This window comes from Nesoenas mayeri, assembly GCF_963082525.1.
Source record: "Nesoenas mayeri genome assembly, chromosome: 3".
NCBI lineage: Eukaryota > Metazoa > Chordata > Aves > Columbiformes > Columbidae > Nesoenas > Nesoenas mayeri.
This window is the reverse complement of record NC_137544.1, coordinates 2,363,998-2,385,266: the sequence shown is the minus strand read 5'-3', so window position 1 is coordinate 2,385,266 and position 21,269 is coordinate 2,363,998. Positions and strand designations below refer to the sequence as shown.

Genomic DNA, 21,269 nt, shown 5'->3' with positions numbered 1-21,269 from the left:
ACCTGATGAAGTTCAACAAGGGCAAGTGCAGGGTCCTGCAGCTGGGGAGGAACAACCCCAGGCACCAGCACAGGTTGGGGCTGAGCTGCTGAAAGCAGCTCTGCAGAGAAGGACCTGGGAGTTGTGGGGGACAACAGGGTGACCGTGAGTCACCAATGTGCCCTGTGGCCAAGAGGCCAATGGGACCTGGGGTGCATGAGGAAGAGTGTGAGCAGCAGGTGGAGGGAGGTTGTTCCTCCCCCTCTGCTCTGCCCTGGGGAGGCCCCATCTGCAGTTGTGGGTTCAGTGGTGGGCTCCCCAGTTGAAGAAGGACAAGGAATTACTGGAGGGAGTCCAGGGAGGGACATAAAGTTGCTGAGGGGTCCGGAGCATCTTTGTGATGAGGAGACTGAGAGAGCTGGGGCTGTTGAGCTGGAGAAGAGAAGCTGAGAGGGATGTGATCAATGGGATCAATATGTCAGGGTGGGTGTCAGAGGATGGACCAGACTCTGTTCAGTGGTGCCCAACACCAGGGTGAGGGGCAACGGGCACAGACTGAAACACAGGAGGCTCCATGTGAACATGAGCAGAAACTTGTTTGCTGGGAGGTGCCAGAGCCTGGCCCAGGCTGCCCAGAGCGGGTGTGGAGTCTCCTGCTCTGAGACATTCAAACCCGCCTGGACCCACCTGTGTGATCTGCTCTGTGACCCCGCGTGAGCAGCTGGGTTGGACTGGGGGGTCTCCAGAGGTCCCTTCAACCCCAACCAGCCTGGATTCTGTGATTCCGTGTTGCTGTCCTTTCAAAGGTGCATCACTGTGGCACCAGAAACTTGAGATAAGGGTCAGCAACCCTGGCTCCATGGCTTAGTAGGTATGACAGCTGCTTGGGAGAATGCTCCACTCCCTGAAATATAATTTTATATGAATTATTGGTAACCAGCTCTGTAGCTTTTCTGGGAACAGAAACTCCAGTTGGATTCCGCTCCAAGACCTTACCCCCCATTATTTTCTCTGTGGCCCTGGGAATCTTCTGGTTGCTTCCAACAGAAAAGGTTTGAGGTTCCCATAGCAAACTTAGAGCTGTAGGGAAGGGAGAGCTGTGAACTCAGACCCTAAGGCTTTAGGAATGAAAGCCACATTTTTCATGACCTGGGCAAATTCCTGATTTTGGAGTGCATAACAAAGCAATGCAAATTCTGGTCCTGGAGCCAGAGGTTTAACTTTCAGCCCCCCAGATGGCTTTGGAAATGTTGCTCCTGATCTCCTCATTCCTCCTTTTGCATCCTGTTTACAGATGGGATAGTTTAGACTTAGCTATGGAAGAGGAATAATATAACACATTGCTGGGATGTTTTGTAGCATCTCAGTTTCTAGCCAAATATGAACTATTGTTTTTCATATTCCAAATATTTCCATGGTATAGTTTGTATGTAACCTGGAGAAAACCTTGGCAATGAATCCACTACACTGAAGTTATATTGTTTCTCTGATATAAAGGGTGTCTTTGACCAGTTGTGAGCAGCATGTAGTAAGCACTGACTGCTAAAAGGAGTTAAATGCATGTGAAAAATCCTACTAGAGTCTCTGGACTCTGAGAAACCTTCACACACTCAGCCAGAGAAATCTTCCTTGAACACGTAGGTGGGGCAAAAAGACCCTTAATGTGCGAAATCCGTACCCATCAAAGCTTGTCGATAAATGGAAGTCGAGGAAGTGATTATGGCGGGATGTAATATATGCGTTTTCAGGCTCTTTCACAGCTTTTTTGTGTAATACCTCCATGCTTAATGTTACTGCCGCTGCACTGCAATTAACATCGGTAGGTGGTTTTACCCCACGACCACACATGAAATCCTGGTGAGGCAGCAATTGCTGGGTGAGCTGGACAAAGCGTTTCCACTTTGCCATAACGTACAACATTTTTGTAAATTGTTCTGCCAAAAAGGACAAAATATTTGCTCTGTACTTGCTTTTGCTGTTGATTACAGAGTAAACATCTTTTTCTCATTTTTCTCTACTCCCATGCTGTCTACAAATCACAGAGCTTTTAAATTGTTCCTATTATATTGGAAGGACAAAATATTTAGAGCTTTTAAAAAGGAGAAACACGCCCCCACCCCTTCTAGCTTCAATGGATGTTTGAAATAACCACATCTTCAGCCTTTCATCCAGAGTACTGAAAACCGAGTCCGGACCTGTTTACCATGTGTGGTGCTTTCAGCCGAGACCTGTGAGCTCTTGTCCTTCTCTGGTGGAGAGCTAACAGACAGAGCAGGGTTTATTTGGGTTATTTTGATGGTAAGGTGGTTAGTGTCCCTCATTTATCCTCATGTGCTGATGCAAGATCGCCCTCTCCTGTCAAGAGTGTTGTGTGCCCCCAGCTAATAGACTATAATTGTTCACTAAGTCTGGAGTAGGCAGTAAATAAACATATTTCATGATCAGAAGTGTTCCTCCCAATTCATACGCATAATAAGTTCTACGAATTAATGTGATAGCTTCTTTCTATACCTTATGTAATGCTTATATTAAAGGAATTCTGTTAAAAAGCTTAAATATTAACCCTGTTAATTGATTTTTACTCTCTCTCTCCCTTAGCTATGACTGTCCGGAATGGAGGAAATGTGCTGGTTCCCTGTTACCCCTCTGGAGTGATATACGACCTGCTGGAGTGCCTGTATCAGTATATTGACTCTGCTGGACTCTCCAACGTCCCCTTTTATTTCATCTCCCCCGTTGCCAACAGCTCCCTCGAGTTCTCCCAGATCTTTGCTGAGTGGTAGGTGTCAAACAGCTGCTTCATCGGCCTCAATTCGCACACCCAGAGATGGTAAATAGACACACACAGGTTATCTCTACATGACATATTCTATTATATACTTGATTAGAATTGTGAACACGTTTCTGGAGTCACGAGGGTGTGTGTGCGTGTGTAAGTAGATGTTGTATGATTAGGGAAGCAGCGTTTCCTGTAGAATGTACAGACTCAAATAATCTGTCCGTTTTGGTACTTGCACCGATGATTAAATGATGCACCTGACAGGAAGTCTTAGGTGAATTGATCCCTCAGGAGAACTGGAAAGAGGAATTAAATCTGGTTAATTTTAATCATGTTATTTTTAGCAAAAGTAGGAAAATCAAGCCTTGGTGTCCTGGCCAAACTTGAGTATGCTTTGCTGGCAAAGTAGCAGGAATGTTACATGTGCCAGTTGTGTCCTTCTGGCTGGCTGGCACAACTCAGACACATACACCGTATTTTTGAATTCTCCTTCGCTGTAGTGACTTATATTAAAAAGTTAAACCCATCATTAGCTAATCTCCAAACATTTATCTGTAAAGTAAATGTTTGACTTGGGTAGAGATGGAGGCAGAGGTTGAACTCTGTGAAACAAAGGTTTGGGCTCAGAAATGGAGTTGAAATTCAGGGATTTCTGCCTTCCAATTTTACTATTTAATCAGTTAAAAGAAATGTCCTGCTCTTAGTATCTCTTAGACTTTATCAAATTTAGTTTGACCCAGGCTTATTGCTTTATAATAAAGAAAATATGAGTGAGACAGGTAATGTTTCCGAGAAAAAGCCACCAGGCCAGAGTCACTGCAGACAATTATAACATCACACAGGCCTCGCAAAAATATCATTTATTTAACTTCTGTAGTAGGATGAATCAGAAATGAGGCTAGAGCTAATCCACAACTTTCAGTATTTCTGTTTTAAAAATAAACAATTGATGTAAAATAGCGGGTAACAGCGTTATGCCACAGTGACAGGCAGTTTACCAACATTGTAGTCGCAGTAGTAAAATGCACAGGGGAGTGAGATTATAATGAACCAAAGAACCTCATCACTGCTGAGAAGTGGGGTGAGGCAAGTGGAGTCTTTCTGTCGACAGGTAATTTGGCTTTGCAAAAACTGCTGAGACCTGGACTATGAAATGGCAGAGATGTTGAGTTACAGATTTGTCCTCAGCAGCAGGTGTGTCCTGCACCTTCGCTAAGTGATCTCCCTGCGGCTGGGTTGCCGCGTCCTGTAGGTGTTGGTGCTCTGAACAGAAAGATTGGAAGCAACACAACAAATTGGTGATTTTGCACCTGATGCCACAGATAATAAACTGCTTTCTCCAGAAAAGATTGAACAGTAGGTGGCAGCAGATACCACAGGATATCTTGCCGCTCTCTAACCCAGCTTACTTTCCTTTTCTCTTAAAGGTTGTGTCATAACAAACAAACAAAGGTTTATCTCCCAGAACCTCCTTTTCCCCATGCTGAGGTAAGTAAACCATAGTTCTGCTGTTTGCTAAGACCAGAGAGCGAGTGGGTTTCTGGAACACAGTCCTGCGTGGCTGTTGTTTTTTCTGATGAACACTTCTACAGCTATTGAGTAGTTTTGTGTCATTATTCATACAAGTTTGGTTGTTTTTTAATTTGCTTCCTGTGATTAATTTGAGAGTTTGGGGGAGGAATGAATGGTGGTGTTCCCTCAACTCAAAAATTATCCTGATGTTTATTTCAGCATAGAACTTACAGATGCTCCCCTCTGCTCCCCCACAGGTCTGGCACACACATGGTTTAATGTTTGCTCTTATCAGGCTGCAACTACGAATATTCCCTTTGCCCAAGCAGTTGGCTTCCAAGTCTGTAAAACTAAGAGCTTGTTATCAGAGACAGCTTAGTCACCCCAGCTCTTACCTCCCCAGCCGCAACAGGCATCATATTGCCTGCTGCAGGAGAAATGGTATTTGATGTAAAGTTAAAGCTTGCAGCACTGAGTGCTGTCATTGGCAATTTTAAATGAAATTACATGAGCTAGCATCTTAGCGAAGCAAAGAGGAATAAGGCTCCTATCTTTGAGGGAGATGTTGATGGGACCTTCCCGGCAACAAAATAATTATTTGAGGGGAATGTCCAACCGGACATTAAATAAATGTGTTGTAACTCATCCTTTCAAAGTTATCTCGCATATCAAGAAAGGAAATCTCTTTCTCCACACAGTCTCCCACAGCATCCTCACAGCTAAGTTGAGGAGGTGTGGTCTAGACAATAGAGTAGAGAGGTGGGTTGCAAACTGGCTTAAAGAGAGAAGCCAGAGAGTGGTAGTCAATGGTGCGGAGTCTAGTTGGAGGCCAGTATCTAGTGCGGTGCCTCAGGGGGCAGTGCTGGGGCCAATATTATTCAATATATTCATTAACGATTTGGACGAGGGAATAGAGTGTACTATCAGCAAGTTTGCTGATGACACCAAGCTAGGAGGAGTGGCTGACACGCCAGAAGGCTGTGCTGCCATCCAGCGAGACCTGGACAGGCTGGAGAGTTGAGCGGGGAATAACCTGATGGAATTTAACAAGGACAAGTGTAGAGTCCTGCATCTGGGCAAGAACAACCCCAGGTTCCAGTATAGGTTGGGAAATGACGTATTAGAGAGCAGTGTAGGGGAAAGGGACCTGGGGGTCCTGGGGACAATAGGATGACCATGAGCCAGCACTGGGCCCTTGTGGCCAGGAAGCCAATGGTACCTGGGGTGGATTAGAAGGGGGTGGTCAGTAGGTCAGAGAGGTCCTCCTTCCCCTCTACTCTGCCCTGGTGAGACCACATCTGGAATATTGTGTCCATTTCTGGGCCCCTCAGTTCCAGCAGGACAGGGAACTGCTGGAGAGAGTCCAGCGTAGGGCAACAAAGATGATTAAGGGAGTGGAGCACCTCCCTTATAAAGAAAGGCTGAGGGAGCTGGGTTTCTTTAGTTTGGAGGAGACTAAGGGAGGACCTTATTAATGTTTATAAATATATAAAGGGTGAGTGCCACGAGGATGGAGCCAGGCTCTTCTCGGTGACAAACAATGATAGGACAAGGGGGAATGGGATCAAGCTGGAACACAAGAGGTTCCACTTAAATTTGAGAAGAAACTTCTTCTCAGTGAGGGTGACAGACACTGGAACAGGCTGCCCAGGGAGGCTGTGGAGTCTCCTTCTCTGCAGACATTCAAAACCCGCCTGGACATGTTCCTGTGCGACCTCACCTGGGTGTTCCTGCTCCAGCAGGGGGATTGGACTGGATGATCTTTTGAGGTCCCTTCCAATCCCAAACATACTGTGATACTGTGATACTGTGAACAGGTAGATTTCCCACTGAAAAAATGGGAGGCAGTCTGGGAAAGGATTTAAATCTCCTGTGAGACAGGGAGCTGCTTGGGGCGTGCGCTCCCCAAAAAGTGGCTCTTTTAGTTCCTGTGGTCAAAACTGCTTGATGAGATGTGCAGAGTGACCATTGCAGGTTCAAGGGCCCAGAGATTAAATACTTTTTCAGGCTTTGTTTTCTTTTTTCCTTCCTTTGAGATACCTCATCCAGAGACTTGTTCTGGAAATCGCCATTGTCCATCATATCTATCATCTGTAGGTGCTTCAAAGACGCCGTTGGAAGTAGGATCCGACCAGAAGCCCTCACTCTTTCCAGATTCTTGAATACATTCCAAGCAGGATGCGCAGTGAATGATGTATAATCTGTGACTAAGAATAATGCGAACTGCAGGCCAAGCCACCTATTCACCACTTTTTCTTCCCAAAAACTCATTCACATCCACAGATCAATTCCAAAGCCTGATCTCCGAGTAGGACATTCTTGTACCTGTGCTACTGGCTACACTTTCTGATTTCCCTTGCATTTCTGTTTTCCTTTTTGATCCACAGTGTCTTTGTTTCACTGACATCCTATATCCTATAAAAGATATTCCTTCAAAATTTTAGTGTGCAACATACACTGGAATTGGCAAGTTTAAAGTGAAAGCCCTTCCAAAACTGAGGAGCCAAACATGCAGCTGCCAAAGACTGGATTAATTAACCCATCTTTTGAGATGGGTCGTTGTGTTTATAGAGTGATAACCATGTCCTCTAATTTTTAGGACATTTTTTGTTTGCCAGAGGCCTGCTGATAATGGAATTTTGCCAAATGATTGTTTAGCTGTTGAGACGACACATGTGCTTCATGTGCAGATCAAGGTGATTAAGAAAGGGCTCACAGTGGTGGATAACAGATTGGTTTCCTTATGAGAAAATGCAGTGGATAGAGGGAATATTGTGCCTGTTACAGGTACAGGCTCTGCTTGACAAGGCCAGATCCTATAGGTTATGACCCACAAAGATGAGGACATTTTATCATGAGATGCACCAACAGCTTTATCTAGACCCATGGATATCATTGCTAGGAAGCCATTCTTATATTTTTGCCTAAAAGTTCCCTTAAATGTGCTAAATGACACAAGAGAGTGTGTATCCACATCCCTGTGGCTCCCAAACCATGGAATGCCTGTAGCCTTTAGGCATTTCTGCACATTTCACGGTACGTCCTCTAACAAAGCTCAGGTTGTGTGTGGGATGTTCACTTACAGCTGCTGGATCAACACTGGGAAGTGGAGTAACCTGTGTTACCCCACCCATTGATGGACTAAAGGGGTGTCTTCCTCACTAATTCCTGACACTTATTTGCTCTTTCGCAAAAGGAGTCGGTGCAATGAGAGGTAGAAGCCCTGGGTGTGTAGCAAGACTCTCTGGAAAGCCTGGCTTAACAGCAAAACCAAACCAAAGTCATCACCAGGCAAAGAAGGACTGAGGCTACTATTTCTTTTAGTCTTTTCCTGAAGGTTGTAAATCACTGAAGTTTAGACGCGCTTAGGAACACGAGATCAGGCTGCTCCTTTCTGATCTGCAAGATGGAGGGCTTGGTTTAGTTTGGTTTGAAACAAAATACTGAGGTTTATGTAGAAGACTGACGCGTAAGGTCCGTACTCACGGTGACCATGTCACATACCCCGTGCTCAGCACGTGCCTTTGATTCCTTGTTCTGTCCTCCGAGGGCAAGCTACCGTCATCCTTTTATTCCTCTAATTCTCAGCTGCCTTGGGCTGCATTCCAGTTTTAGTGGTACCTACAGCTGGCTATGGTTTAACGCTGTCATATCGTTTCTAACAAGCTGGGTTTCTTTTTCTTCTATGAAATACAGACTTAGACCAACCCATGTCAACAGAAGGAGGCAAAACCTTACAGCTGACACTGTATTTATAATTCAGATAATGTGAAACATCTTATAACTTCTTTTCGGTACAATTTTTAACAAATGTATTATTATTCCCTCGCAGAAATCCTGTGGTGCCTCTGCAAAGAGCAGCCATAGGAGGCTCAGATGCTATAAAATTGTGGTGTAATTTTACCCAGCAAAACGGTCTTAATACAGACCTGGCCTGAATAACCTGCCCATGGCCAAACCATCAGTCTGGGAGGGAGCAAGGACTTGAACTTGAGACTGAGTTAGAGCCTTAGCAGCCGGTCTTTATGTCTTAAATAAACACTCTCTTTCTAAGTCTGTGACTCCACAGCTTCACAATCAGGAGCTCTGCTTGCTGGCTCTTAAAGGAATTTTTAATGAATATCAGAAATAGACACTGAACGATCATTTTTGTTGGATGGGTTGTTAGTGGAGAATTGCCTTACTTCTTGCCAAAGTAATGGTAGGCTTGTGCGGCGTAAACTATACGGAAATTGCCTGTCGTGAAAAGATGCGCTTAGCTGCTCAGTTGTTGGAAGAAAATAGGGAATTACTCAGACAAGCCCCTTAGTTATTTGCAAGCATTAATAACATGCCTGGCGTGATACATCAGAAAGGGACAGGCCAGGAAATAAGCTTCTAATTATCTGCAGAACAAGTCCAGCCCAGCATGCTGTCTGGTCCTGAAATTCGACATTCCTGTTAGCTGTACAAACAGCAGGGTTTCAAAACAAACAAGGCAAAAATGCCCCAAATCATTGATGTAGTCTCATGCAGCAATGAGTTCCAATGGGGATCTGATGCATAGTATAAAAGAGCGTTTACTTCCTTTAATCAGCTAGGATTGTATTTTGCATTTCACTTAACTATCCCTTTATAATTGTTACAAGAGGATAAATGAAAGTATCTTGACAATCTCTATAATTATTACTTTTATTTAGTCTTTTCTCTATACCAAATTGTTTGAAGCTTTTTCATTCTGTGCACGAATATTTTCCAGGTTTGTGATTTACCTGTTCTGAACTCATTCCTTGTTCTACCGCATTGAATAAAACCAGACAAACTGTTCAACTCCGCAGAGAACCCAGAACACTTCTACTCCCCCCTCAATGCTTCCACTTTAACGTAGTAGTAGGTATTCATCATATCTCCTCCCGCACAATTTATTGTGCTTTGGGGTTGCAGTTTGTTTCCTAAATCCAGTCCAAGTAAATAGGGAATGTTCTTTCCCTCTTTTATGAGCAAAGGATGTGGGCTAAAGTGCTTCAGGCTCGTGGGGATGGATTTGGACTTCGATTCCTACTGAAGATAATATGAATGAGGCGTCCAGATTCTCGCACAAGCTTTTGAAGTTGCATCTGCAGCCTGTTAGCTGGTGCACAGGCTAAAAGAGCCTCTTGGAAAGGCATTTGTTTCACTGTGATGGCTGGAGGAAGAGTTGCTGTGACTCAAGTGAATCAGGATCCGGAGCAGAACTGATGGACATTCCAACCGGTCATTTTTCGGGAGGAAAACTGGAGAAGTAGAGAAACAGTCAGTTAGGAAAGGGCTGGATCACCTGTGGATGCCTTTCCCCTGCATATGGACAAAAGTGGCAATTCAGTTTTTCACCAGCACTTATTGCGATGGGGAAAAGAGAAGAGGCAGCTCAAACTGAAGCAATGCTGGAAGCTTCTGCACTGTTAAAAACTGGAGTTTGCGCAGGTTTGTGAATACAGCAGCACTGTATTCACCGTGTCTAAATATCACATGTCACATACTGTCTAAATAGGCTTAGATTAAAGCTCCACAACTCCTAGCTGAATTGCTGTGGAGCAAAAATCAGTAATTATTTTTGTTTAGAAATATTATTCTGGTATCTCAGAACCAACTCGTGGTGTTTTACCTTGAGCGCATGGGAACGTCCCATCCTAAACGCAGCCATAGCTGAGGAATTAACCATCTCCCTGCCCTTTCCTCCAGGAACCATGGATCGTACGCTCTGCGTCAGCCCTTTTGTGGAGGTGCTTTATAAATGAGTGGCTTAATTGCTCCAGCAAGGCAAGACGAGAAGCTTTTGCTCCCTTTTCTAGCTGATTTCAGGCTCTACAATATGTGGATCCGGAGTTGACGATACTTCGCTAAATGTCCACAACAGGAAAATTTGAGAGTTGATTGACACTGATTGGTATTTGCTAATGGCCTCTTATTAAGGTTTCTGTTAGCAACATCTAAGAGAAATGGCTACAAAAAGCCTCTCTATGTGGCTGAAAATCGCCGGGATGGGAGTAATATTGATTCTGTGGTCTTAAATACTGGCGTTTGTCTTCCTCATCTTTGCTTCCCTCCTCCATATACCAGTTCCTGTGCAACACATTCAAAGTAATAAATACCTGGAACCAGGTGACTGTATAGCATTATGTTTTGTCTTGCAGTATTAAATAGAATTAGGCCCCTGTTAGCATTGGTCTTATGAAGAGAGTGAGGCCAAGTAATAAATGCATCACTTGTTCATTGATAAGAACCATTTCTGTTCAAAATTCTGGACCCAGAAGACCCAGAGGAAATAGCGGTGTATTTTGGCTCACAAAAACAAAGGGCACACGAAGGCTCTGGAGATTTATCCTGTTTATAACAGCAGTTGCTGACCCTGTAAATCAAATTTACTGCTTTAAAGGGAAGCATAGCCATCGGGGAGTTCAAAAACCCACAGCTCTCCTCGGTCTCGGTTCAGTACTTTACCATCCTCTGTCTCTTAAGCTTTCAGTCAATAATGGTTCTTTCTGTAGAAACTCTGAATGTTGTTTCTGGTTTCCAGAAATCAGTTCCCTTTTGAAAATATTGTTTGGCTGAATGGTTTTGGGACAGGATTGACTGTAGTGCTTATACAGCCCTTCTCATCTGTAGATATGAAAGACCTGTGCAAATCATTACAGGTTTAGTCCCCTTAATGATGAGTATAATTTTGTTGGACCTATTTTGCAAGTTCAGTGCCCTGGTGTCGTGCTGTGTTGCTGAAAATATGATAAAAATAATTAAAAGGAATGACACACACAAAACCCAAGGTCCTGGAAACCAAGTCTGTGTCTCTCTACAAAGTGACAGGAAGGGATTTGAAGCTGCCGTAATGTTTTGAAGAGAATACGGCTTTTATGTGTATGAACAATGAACATTTGTATAGGTAGAGCAGTGAAACAGGCGGTTGAGGATTATTTTGCTCACCGAGCGCCGCTCTCACATCTTAGCAAAGGTTTGAATGCTACTGTAGACAAATATAGATCTAAGCCTAAGGATCCTATGAAGCAGGAAATCTGTGGTTCTCAGGAGTGTGTTACAGAGCTGCAAGCTCTAGAAATGTCCTTCACTCTGCTGGTCCCTGGAACATCACGTATCCCATTGAATATCTGAAGCAGAAGTTGGGCCCTTCTTCCAGTTTACCCAGTTAAAACTGCTTTTGCAACTTCAGTTTTGAGGCTTTAGACTTCCCTCGAAAAAATAAGTGAAAAGCTTTGTGGGGCCATTTCCTACCCATTCTTTTAAGTGCCAGAATTATATGGGATCAAATTTGTTTTGCGCGTTGTCTGCTAAACTGCAGTTTTTATTACCGAAGCTAAGTTTAGATTCTAAATATTGCACTCCAGATGTGTTAATCAGAAATCTTTACTAGTCCTAATTGCAAAAATGTTTTCAAGATACAGCGCATATTAACTGCCAGAGCAGTTTTCCATTTTTCCTCTTGAAAATTAAATAGGAATTTGATACTCCTAGTAAGCTGCAGAAAGTATCATCCCCTTCGTCCATGATCCAAGGATCCACATAGAAATAGCAGAGTGCATCCACCTACAGCTTCCATCGTACCTCAAACCCCAATCCTGTTCCATTCCAGCCATCCAGGTGTTGCACAGCTGTTTTAAACAGGACAGGTGGGAAGTCAAATGCCAAATTGCAGCAGAATATTTGCTGGTGGGAACATAAAGGCGACCAAACTCAAGGAAGAAAGGGAGAAACATAAATATTGGTACCTATGTACAGCCAACTTTCTGTTCTTGAAAAGGGTATTGAGGAGAAGTTTGCACATTACCTGTTTGAGCACTGACATGTATCTTTAAGTGGTGACAGCTACAAGTTGAGTAGGGTCAGTGATGCTAAATTGAATTAAGAACCTAACTATGAAATAACCGTAAGTTTTGAAGTGCTGTGTGGTGCATAAGTTGCTAAGAGGCTTAAAGAAGCATCAGAATCCCCAGCTTTCTTGTCATATAGGCACACTATCCTTGAGTTAGATCTACCGTGGTAGAATATACCAAATAAAAGAGAATCTGGAAAGATGAATTACAGCTTTTGGAGACCAAAGCAGTTGCTTATCATCATGTTCTTTCTTAGTGCCTCTGATGAAAATCAAATACGTTATGATGAAGAGTAAAGCCAGAGTTTGGGGGTTTTCTGCTAGAAGGGCGGATGGTACTGAGGTGGACTGTGAACTGGCTGAAGGGAAGAATCCAGAGAGTCGTGGTCAATGGGGCAGAGTCCAGTTGAGGCCTGGACCTAGTGCAGTGTTCAAGGGTCAGTGCTGGGGCCGGTATTATTCAATATATTCATCAATGATTTGGACGAGGAGAGTGACTGTCAGCAAGTTTGCTGATGACACCAAGCTGGGAGGAGTGGTGACACTGGAAGCTGTGCTGCCATCAGAGACCTGGACAGGCTGGAGAGTTGGGCAGGGAAAATTTAATGAACTAGAACAAGGGCAAGTGTAGAGTCTTGAATCTGGGCAGGAACAACCCCAGGTTCCAGTGTAAGTTGGGGAATGAGCTGTTGGAGAGCAGTGTAGGGGAAAGGGACCTGGGGGTCCTGGGAACAGCAGGGTGACCATGAGCCAGCACTGGGCCCTTGTGGCCAGGAAGCCAATGGGACCTGGGGTGGGTTAGAAGGGGGTGGTCAGTAGGTCAGAGAGGTTCTCCTGCCCCTCTGCTCTGCCCTGGGGAGACCACACCTGGAATCTTGTGTCCAGTTGTGGCCCCTCAGTTCCAGCAGGACAGGGAACTGCTGCAGAGAGTCCAGCGCAGCCACCAAGATGCAACATACAGAGAGACCTTTGATGGACAGTCCCGCCTCCTCTAAAAACTGACTGCCCATGGAAGTACCATTCCCCTCTTTCATACTTTTTACATCCGTGTATCTTTTCATTTGTTCAGTGTGTGATTCTGTTGTGTTCAATTGCATACTTTTAAAGAAAACCATATTTACAGCCGTTTTGAGGATGGAAGCTTATACCTGCCAAGCAAAAACTTGCAAAATATTGTGTGAAAGTATTTAGCAGACTAGTCTATTAAATTGCTTTTTAAGTTGAACCTCGTTTTGCAAATTAGAAAACAGTGGTGGGAGAAATAAAGCAAAATACTTTCTAAAAATGCGCCTTGAGAAATCAAACTCCCCATCTTAGTAAAGAAATCTGGTTTACCACATAGTTGATTCCACTGTTTGCCAGCTCTAGTGGCAACTGCTTCTTATTCTTATATTCTTATATTCTTATATTATTCTTATCTTGTTTTCTTACTCTTTAAATTACCGTACGGCCGGTTCCAAAGATATGGGAGCAAGGACTCGGAGGCACCTGGCCCTATATTCTGTCTGCCTTTTCATAACATTTAGGACAGTCATGACTAAATCTGTTGGAAAATCTCAGGGACTCTGCGATGAATTAGAAATAAACTGTAGAATATTTATAATCTCATGTAAATAAACACACTTGAGCACAGAGGCACAAAAAGTTTGTAATATCTGGATTTTTTTTGCTCTTATTTCAGCTCATACAGACAAACAAGTTGAAACATTATCCCAGCATCCACGGAGACTTCAGCAATGACTTCAAGCAGCCGTGTGTTGTGTTCACTGGACATCCCTCTCTTAGATTTGGGGACGTGGTTCATTTCATGGAGTTATGGGGAAAATCTAGCTTGAACACTGTTATATTCACAGGTAAGTAAAACGCAGATGTCATTACTAAATTAACAATAGGTTTTGCACTCTGGTTAAGTGTGACCACATCCTGGGGGCTTTACTCATTTGTTCTGGGGCAGAAGTTTCTGCCTTCAGTAGGAGCTCAGCTAAATTAAGACACCAGGACTAACTGTAGGGCCAAATGTAATTATTGTGCCATTTAATTCATTTTAGCCCTGCAGAGCCAACCTTTGCCATGCAGAGCCCGTTCCTGCCGTTTCGAAGCAAAATCTTTGTTACACACAGCAGTAAAACGCCTACAGGAAATTAATTTTTGGATTAAAAGCAGCTGGCTGCAAGTGGAACCCAGGCAAGACCTAATTGCTCGTGGTTCAGAAAGCAGGAGCACTTCTCCATGTTCCATTGAAATCACAAACCTTTCTTTCCTCATCTCTTCTGCCCTTTCATCAGAACCTCAGGCAACCGGCTGGTCTGTTTTTGACGATGCCTTTGTCATGTCTGCTGTTTTAGGGGCGTGCGCCCCGTGCAGACCTGGCAGTGCCGATCTGTGCCTTTTGGCTGAGGGTTTTGGATTTTCAGACACTTTTTTTGTCCATTTGGATGTGAAGCTGAAGGTTCAGCTCCAGCTCATCCCCCGGGGAGCTGTGCCAGAGGCACAACAGGTCTTTAGAAGTTTCTCCGCTTCTCCCGGTTTGCTTCTAGTACTGAGCCTACCTTTAATGGATTTAGTGAATCAAGCCTTGTCTACCTCAGAATAAGTCTGCGATCCACAGGGCAGCTGCATCCTGAGACCGTGCCAATCGATAACAGTGAGACAAAGGATTTAACGTGAAGCTTTTGGGAAATCTAGCAAAGGGAATATCTTCCCAAGTTTGATCTTCTTCAAGGCCTTCCCTCAAACTACCTCCTCCTCTTTATACTCAACGTGTCATCCAAACAGAACCCTACAGCGGGCACTCCTCACAGCTGAGAAGGGAAATAATCCTTTAGGCCGTTGCTACTGATTTTATCTCTAAAGAGCTGTGGTATAATTGGGAGATGTGTTATATATGTCAGCCAGATTCAGAAGGTGTGGATTTAGGACTAGGACAAAGGAATTAGAAATGAGGAGGAGAATACCGGGTGACTGATCAAACCTGCTCCTGCAGCAAGAGCCTGATGGAGTCCCACTGTTAAGCTTGTTTTCCTCCTCTGTTTAGTGAATAGCTCTGCTGGAAAGCACAAAACCTCCTAAAGCAAAGAGGACTGAGAAACGGTTATTTCCTTCCTTCTTTGTTTTCTTAACTGTGGACTTGAGGCTACTGATGAACAAGTCCCTTTGACTCTTTCACAATATTGGTACCAAAAAGTGTCACGGTATCATGATACTGTTAAACCAATTTGGAAAGGTTTAAAGAAGGATGTAATTAGCCCTACTGCAAGGGGAGGGAAGATTAATGGAGGTTTGTGCTGAGCAGATGAGATGCTTAAATCTAGATTGTGATGATGCTGGGAAGTGGTACCCGGTCCCACAGCACAGATGTCATAACTGCTACCGTTCCTGTCACTCCTGACCTTTGAGGTAGTTTCAGGAGATGTGCCCTAATTACAGTAATTGGTAAGATGGCAATATAGGTATGCATTGTCTTGGAAACAGTGAATTCTCCTCCAGCTGAGACTTCAATTAAAACCAGAGCATGTATGCTCTGTGCTGGGGTGTGTGTTTCATTAAGCCCTAGGAAATCAGTGCCGTTAATCATGTCCTGAATGTGCCACCCACCATCAGTGAGGGTGTCAGGAACTGGCCTTTAATGGCAAGAACTTCTCTTCTGTGCCTTCTTGTAGGGAGAGGTAATTGACCTTTCTGTATTAAAATGTAATCCTTCCGTGAAATGAGGACATAGAGCGAACTCGATTAGAATGTGGCCCTGACAAGTCATTAAGGCATCTGAATGATGATCGTAGCAACCTCTGGATACATTAGGTTGTGATCTTTGATATTCATTCCCAGTTTATACTTCAAATGAAACTCCCAGTTGAGATCTTCTTTGGTTGTGGTGACCTTGGAGAGCACAGTGATTCTAGGTTTAGTTTTATTCCTAAATTCGTTATCTGTGCCTTTTGGACTCTGTAGGCAGATTGCTCAGCAGGATGTTCCTACTTCTTCTCACTGTCTCAGCTGGAACAAAGACATCTGTGCCTACAGAAATCAGTAGCAGTTTAAATTCTTCTGGTCTTAATAACTCCAGTGGAAATCTGAAGCACCTCCACTGATCCCCAGGATTTTTATTATTTAATTAGAATCATAGAATCATTTTGATTGGAAGAGACCCTCAAGATCATTGAGTCCAACCATTAACCCACCCCTGGTGCTGCCCCATGTCCCTAAGAACCTCATCCCCATCTGTCCAACCCTCCAGGGATGGTGACTCCAGCACTGCCCTGGGCAGCCTGTTCCAATGCCCCACAGCCCTTTGGGGAAGAAATCTTTCCTAATATCCAATCTAAACCTCCCCTGGCCCAACTTGAGGTGGTTTCCTCTCATCCTATCACTTGTCACTTGGGAAAAGAGACTTGATCCCCCCTGCCTCCAAGCTCCTTTCAGGCAATTGCAGAGATCAGAAGGTCTCCCCTCAGCCTCCTGTTCTCCAGCTATTATCTTCTCGTGTTTTAAGTTTAAAATCTCCTGTAGAAAGAAGCTTGGTCCATTGAAACAGTATGTGATAGCAGATGATGTTCTAGCTTCTCCCGTTATAGAGTCCTAGTTTCTTGCAATTAGAGCCTTAAACTACAGGCCACGCAGTATTGTTAATGATGACACTGCTTGTTCAGCCTGCAGGAGCCAGATAGACTCCACCTTCCCAATTTGTAATATAAAAAACAACCAGGAGACAATATGGACTAAAACAGCGTCTGCAGCCCATAACCAGGATACTCGCTGTGAGTGAGCTGCGGCGCTGCTCTCCTTGCTCGTGGCATCTGCAAATGTTACCGCTGAAGCAGTATCGAATAGATTATTGATTCAAAACATTGAATACCACTAAGCCACAAAGAAATGGTAGAAGAAAACATGGCAGAAAAGAGTCGGTTTCTTGCTCTCCCTCCGATAACAACAATGCTTTAAAAAGCAGCTCCCTAGGAGATCTTCAAAGCAGTTTATGCGCGTCACATTAGTGCTGTGCAGTGGAAGATTTTAGAACTCATTGTCACACAGTAGTAAATCAGATGTCTTGGGGGAAAAGCTCAAGACCTGTAATTCTATCAGAAAAAATCTATGTGTCCTTGACAGGCACCATCTTCCATCAGGCAGGTGGCTTCTGGTTCTTTGGTAGTTTCAGGACAGTTATTCCTTTGTTTCACACGAGTTGGCTATGAGACCAGCTCCTGTTCTCTTTTTCACGTTTGAAACCGTCAAAGGCCTCTGGTAGGATTGCTTCATTAGAATTTCACACATTTCCAAGGCTAATTATGTTCTTCTTGGTTGTTCAGAGACACCATAGACTGGATGCTATTCTAGGTTCTTAGGGACGAAAATCCATGTCTGTAGATTAACTGAACCTACTGACTCAAGAATAATCTGAATAGGTGCCACATCATGGCATTCTCAGATACAGGCAGTCAAGTCTCTATGTCATCCACCTGATGGGATAGAAAATCTCCCTTCTGGTAATTTTTAAGCTTATTATTTGCAATTTCATCATCCATCTCTAGCAGAGGCCCTGTGCCTGACTTAAGTTTTCCATTTTTCCCCAATGAGTTTTAAAATGTCTTCTGATTTAACTCTAATTGATTGCTGATCATTCTTCAACTAGCTGCCTTCTCAGTATTCTTATTTTTAAACTTCTATCCATTGCTATTAAACTTAGTGCCATTAACTCCCATTATTTACATCGATATTTTTAGTCTTTGTTTCGCTGCCACTACCACATCTGCTTTTAACTAGTGTGGCTTTTTGCCCAGTATAATTTTTATTTTATGGGGCATCTAGGAAGATATTCTTGTACAACCATCATTTTTTGTTAATATTTCTCACTTTGACGTTCCCGGGCGGTTATTCTGACAATCGCTTTAAACTTGGCAAAATGATCCCTTTGACAATTCCAAACGTATGGATCATGGGCCGATGCCACATTCTGTTCTCAGAGGGTAAATATAACCACATCGTGATTGCTGATTCTTAGCCAGCAATTAACTGGGCTTTATCAGTAGAATGAGACTTAATATTAAACATCGGATGCCGTGCTGGGTGCTGAGTATCCTGCGGTAAATTTTAAGAATACTTTTTTCTGTCTGCACAAGAATCCAGGCAGTGGCCTCTTCAGGGTGCTGGGAGAACATAGAGGATGGCTGTGGAAATCTCAGCTGAATTCTCTGTATTTAAGTTTCCTTTAAGTTCATCTTTTTTCACAGCCTGAGCAGATACCACACAATCACAGAATCCCAGAATGTCAGGGGTTGGAAGGGCCCTGGAAAGCTCATCCAGTGCAATCCCCCCATGGAGCAGGAACACCCAGATGAGGTTACACAGGAAGGTGTCCAGGCAGGTTGGAATGTCTGCAGAGAAGGAGACTCCACAACCTCCCTGGGCAGCCTGGGCCAGGTTCTGACACCCTCACTGAGAAGAAGTTTCTTCTCAAATTTAAGTGGAACCTTTTGTGTTCCAGTTTGAACCCATTACCCCTTGTCCTATCACTGGTTGTCACTGAGAAGAGCCTGACTCCATCCTCCTGACACTCCCCCTTTATATATCTGTAAACATTAATGAGATCACCCGTCAGTGTCCTCTTGTCCAGCTCCAGAGCCCCAGCTCCCTCAGCCTTTCCTCACACAGGAGATGCTCCACTCCCTGCAGCATCTTGGTGGCTGCGCTGGACTCTCTGCAGCAGTTCCCTGTCCTGCTGGAACTGAGGGGCCACAACTGGACACAAGATTCCAGGTGTGGTCTCCTCAGGGCAGAGCAGAGGGGCAGGAGAACCTCTCTGACCTACTGACCACCCCCTTCTAACCCACCCCAGGTACCATTGGCTTCCTGGCCACAAGGGCCCAGTGCTGGCTCCTGGTCACCCTGCTGTCCCCAGGACCCCCAGGTCCCTTTCCCCTACACTGCTCTCCAACAGCTCATTCCCAGCTTACACTGGAACCTGGGGTTGTTCCTGCCCAGATTCAAGACTCTACACTTGCCCTTGTTCTATTTCATTGAAGTTTTCCCGCCCAACTCTCCAGCCTGTCCAGGTCTCTGATGGCAGCACAGCTTTCAGTGTCACCACTCCTCCCAGCTTGGTGTCACCAGCAAACTTGCTGACAGTCACTCTATTCCCTCATCCAAGTCATTGATTAATATATATATTATACCGGCCCCAGCACTGACCCGTGAACACTTCACTAGATCCAGGCCTCAACTGGACTCTGCCCCATTGACCACGACTCTCTGGCTTCTTCCCTTCAGCCAGTTCACAGTCCAGGGGGATACCTCAGTCCAGGGAAATACATCGCAGTCCAGGGAAATACCTCATACCATTTTCCAGCCAGGATGGGTGCTTCACAACTGCCCTTCGCTCTGCAGATGGTGCTTTGAGGCCTTTATGCATCTCTTTCTCTTTTTCTCACTTCGTACTTACCAAACTAACACCAATTTTTCCTTTTCTAGCATTCCCCTATGCCACAATTATCGGTACATAGTGATAGCATAAGCTTTGCCACATCAACTGGTGGCCCCCAGAATCAAGTGGCCACATTTATCCTACACTGTGTCACCTATGAGACCTGTATTCTTCATTCACCAAAAATATTGTATCTTTCTGTCATATTCTCAATGTTGTAATACTCTCTATGTGAGCAAAAGCCTGTTCAGTGCATGACTTTTCTCTGGCAAACCTCTAATCTGGTTTTTGAAAGTCAATAGTGAGAGTACATAGATATAGATATAGATATATAGTTACACACTGTAAGGAAGAAGAGGATTTGGGAGGTAATGTGTCTGCAGCAAAGGACATTGGTACAGGTTTATAAAGATACAACTTTTCTGCTGTGTTTTTGTCGCGGTGGAAAACAAGCTGACATTTGGGTTACCTTATGATAGCGAAAATTCACACATCTCACCTTCTTTTATGGGATCTGATTAAAAAGAAGAGATATGTTTTTGTCTTGATTAAGTTTGTTATAAAAATCATGCAGTAATGTCTTCAAATGAAACAGTATTGCTCAGTTGCTTGATTAAGGTAAGACTAATTGTGGGCATAATTTTCATCAAATTAACAGAAAATAACGGGTAGGGGAAGGAAGAAGGGAAGAGAAATTTGTAACGGAATTAACCTTGCCAAACATTTCTCTTTGCAGAACCAGATTTCTCTTATCTGGATGCCCTGGCTCCCTACCAACCTTTGGCAATGAAATGCGTTTACTGTCCCATCGACACAAGGCTGAATTTCATTCAGGTGTCTAAATTACTCAAAGAAGTCCAGGTAATGGATTTTTATTGTCTTTTCTTACGTTTCTTCACACACCAAAAATAAATAGGTCGATTGTGAGCAACAGTTAACAGGAAACAACCACCAAACCAAGACAACAGCTTTGAGGTCTCTTGCTCCAAAATTAATCTGGAGCGACCGCCAATCCCTGCACAGGGCAGCTAGAAGACCCCTAAAAGCTTCGAGCAGACATTGTGTCCATTCTTTTCCTCTTTTTGAGGTGTATATAGTCATAATCACTTTTTTCTCTTATTCTTTTTCCTATTTGAATGAGGAAGTGTGGCTGTATCCAACACAGTCTTAACGGAAAGGGAACCAAATGCTGAGTATCCTCAGCACCCTCAGCTTTAATCATCTCCTCTGCTCATTAACCTGCAGTTGATAATTGATTGGGTCCCGGCTCTGCTATTCTGGAGTTCCACTCTTGTCTCTCTTCCAAATCCACTGCTTTCCTTACTCCTGAAAAATCCAGACTTCTGTCTAGGAAGAAGACCAGAGCGTTCATATTGTCTCTGCTTTCCCCCCCTGACTCTTTTTGGTTTTAGTGGCCTCTCCTTATCCATCCAATTCGTTTCTATTGAAATTTGCTTTCTGATTCATGACATAATGAATATAATACCCAGTATTTTTCCTGGCTGAGCTTTTCCCTTTGCTCTATCTTCAGCTTGTTGAGTGTCAAAATATTAATACATGTTCTTCTGAACCTCTCAGCAATGATGGGATCATTTTATGTCGTTGTTCTGTGGCCTGGCTTGTCACTACACACCTGATTGCAATTGCCATTGCCTGTTTTATCTGACAAGCATCTTCTTCCGTCTTTTCCTTTGACTTCCCTAAACCCTGCAGTGATCCTTGTGACAACCAGGCTGTTTATG

General features: G+C 43.9%; 1 protein-coding gene across 2 annotated transcripts in view; it reads left to right on the top strand.

Moving 5' to 3' along the window:
* The window catches only part of INTS9 (integrator complex subunit 9), a 72,787-nt gene that overhangs the window by 35,612 nt on the left and 15,906 nt on the right, over positions 1-21,269 (top strand). For both annotated transcript variants that reach the window (XM_080342186.1, XM_080342187.1), the window contains exons 10-13: positions 2,578-2,758; positions 4,186-4,246; positions 13,795-13,966; positions 20,264-20,388. In XM_080342186.1, the coding sequence (XP_080198312.1) occupies positions 2,578-2,758; positions 4,186-4,246; positions 13,795-13,966; positions 20,264-20,388 (539 nt within the window). The remainder of the gene's footprint in view (positions 1-2,577; positions 2,759-4,185; positions 4,247-13,794; positions 13,967-20,263; positions 20,389-21,269) is intronic.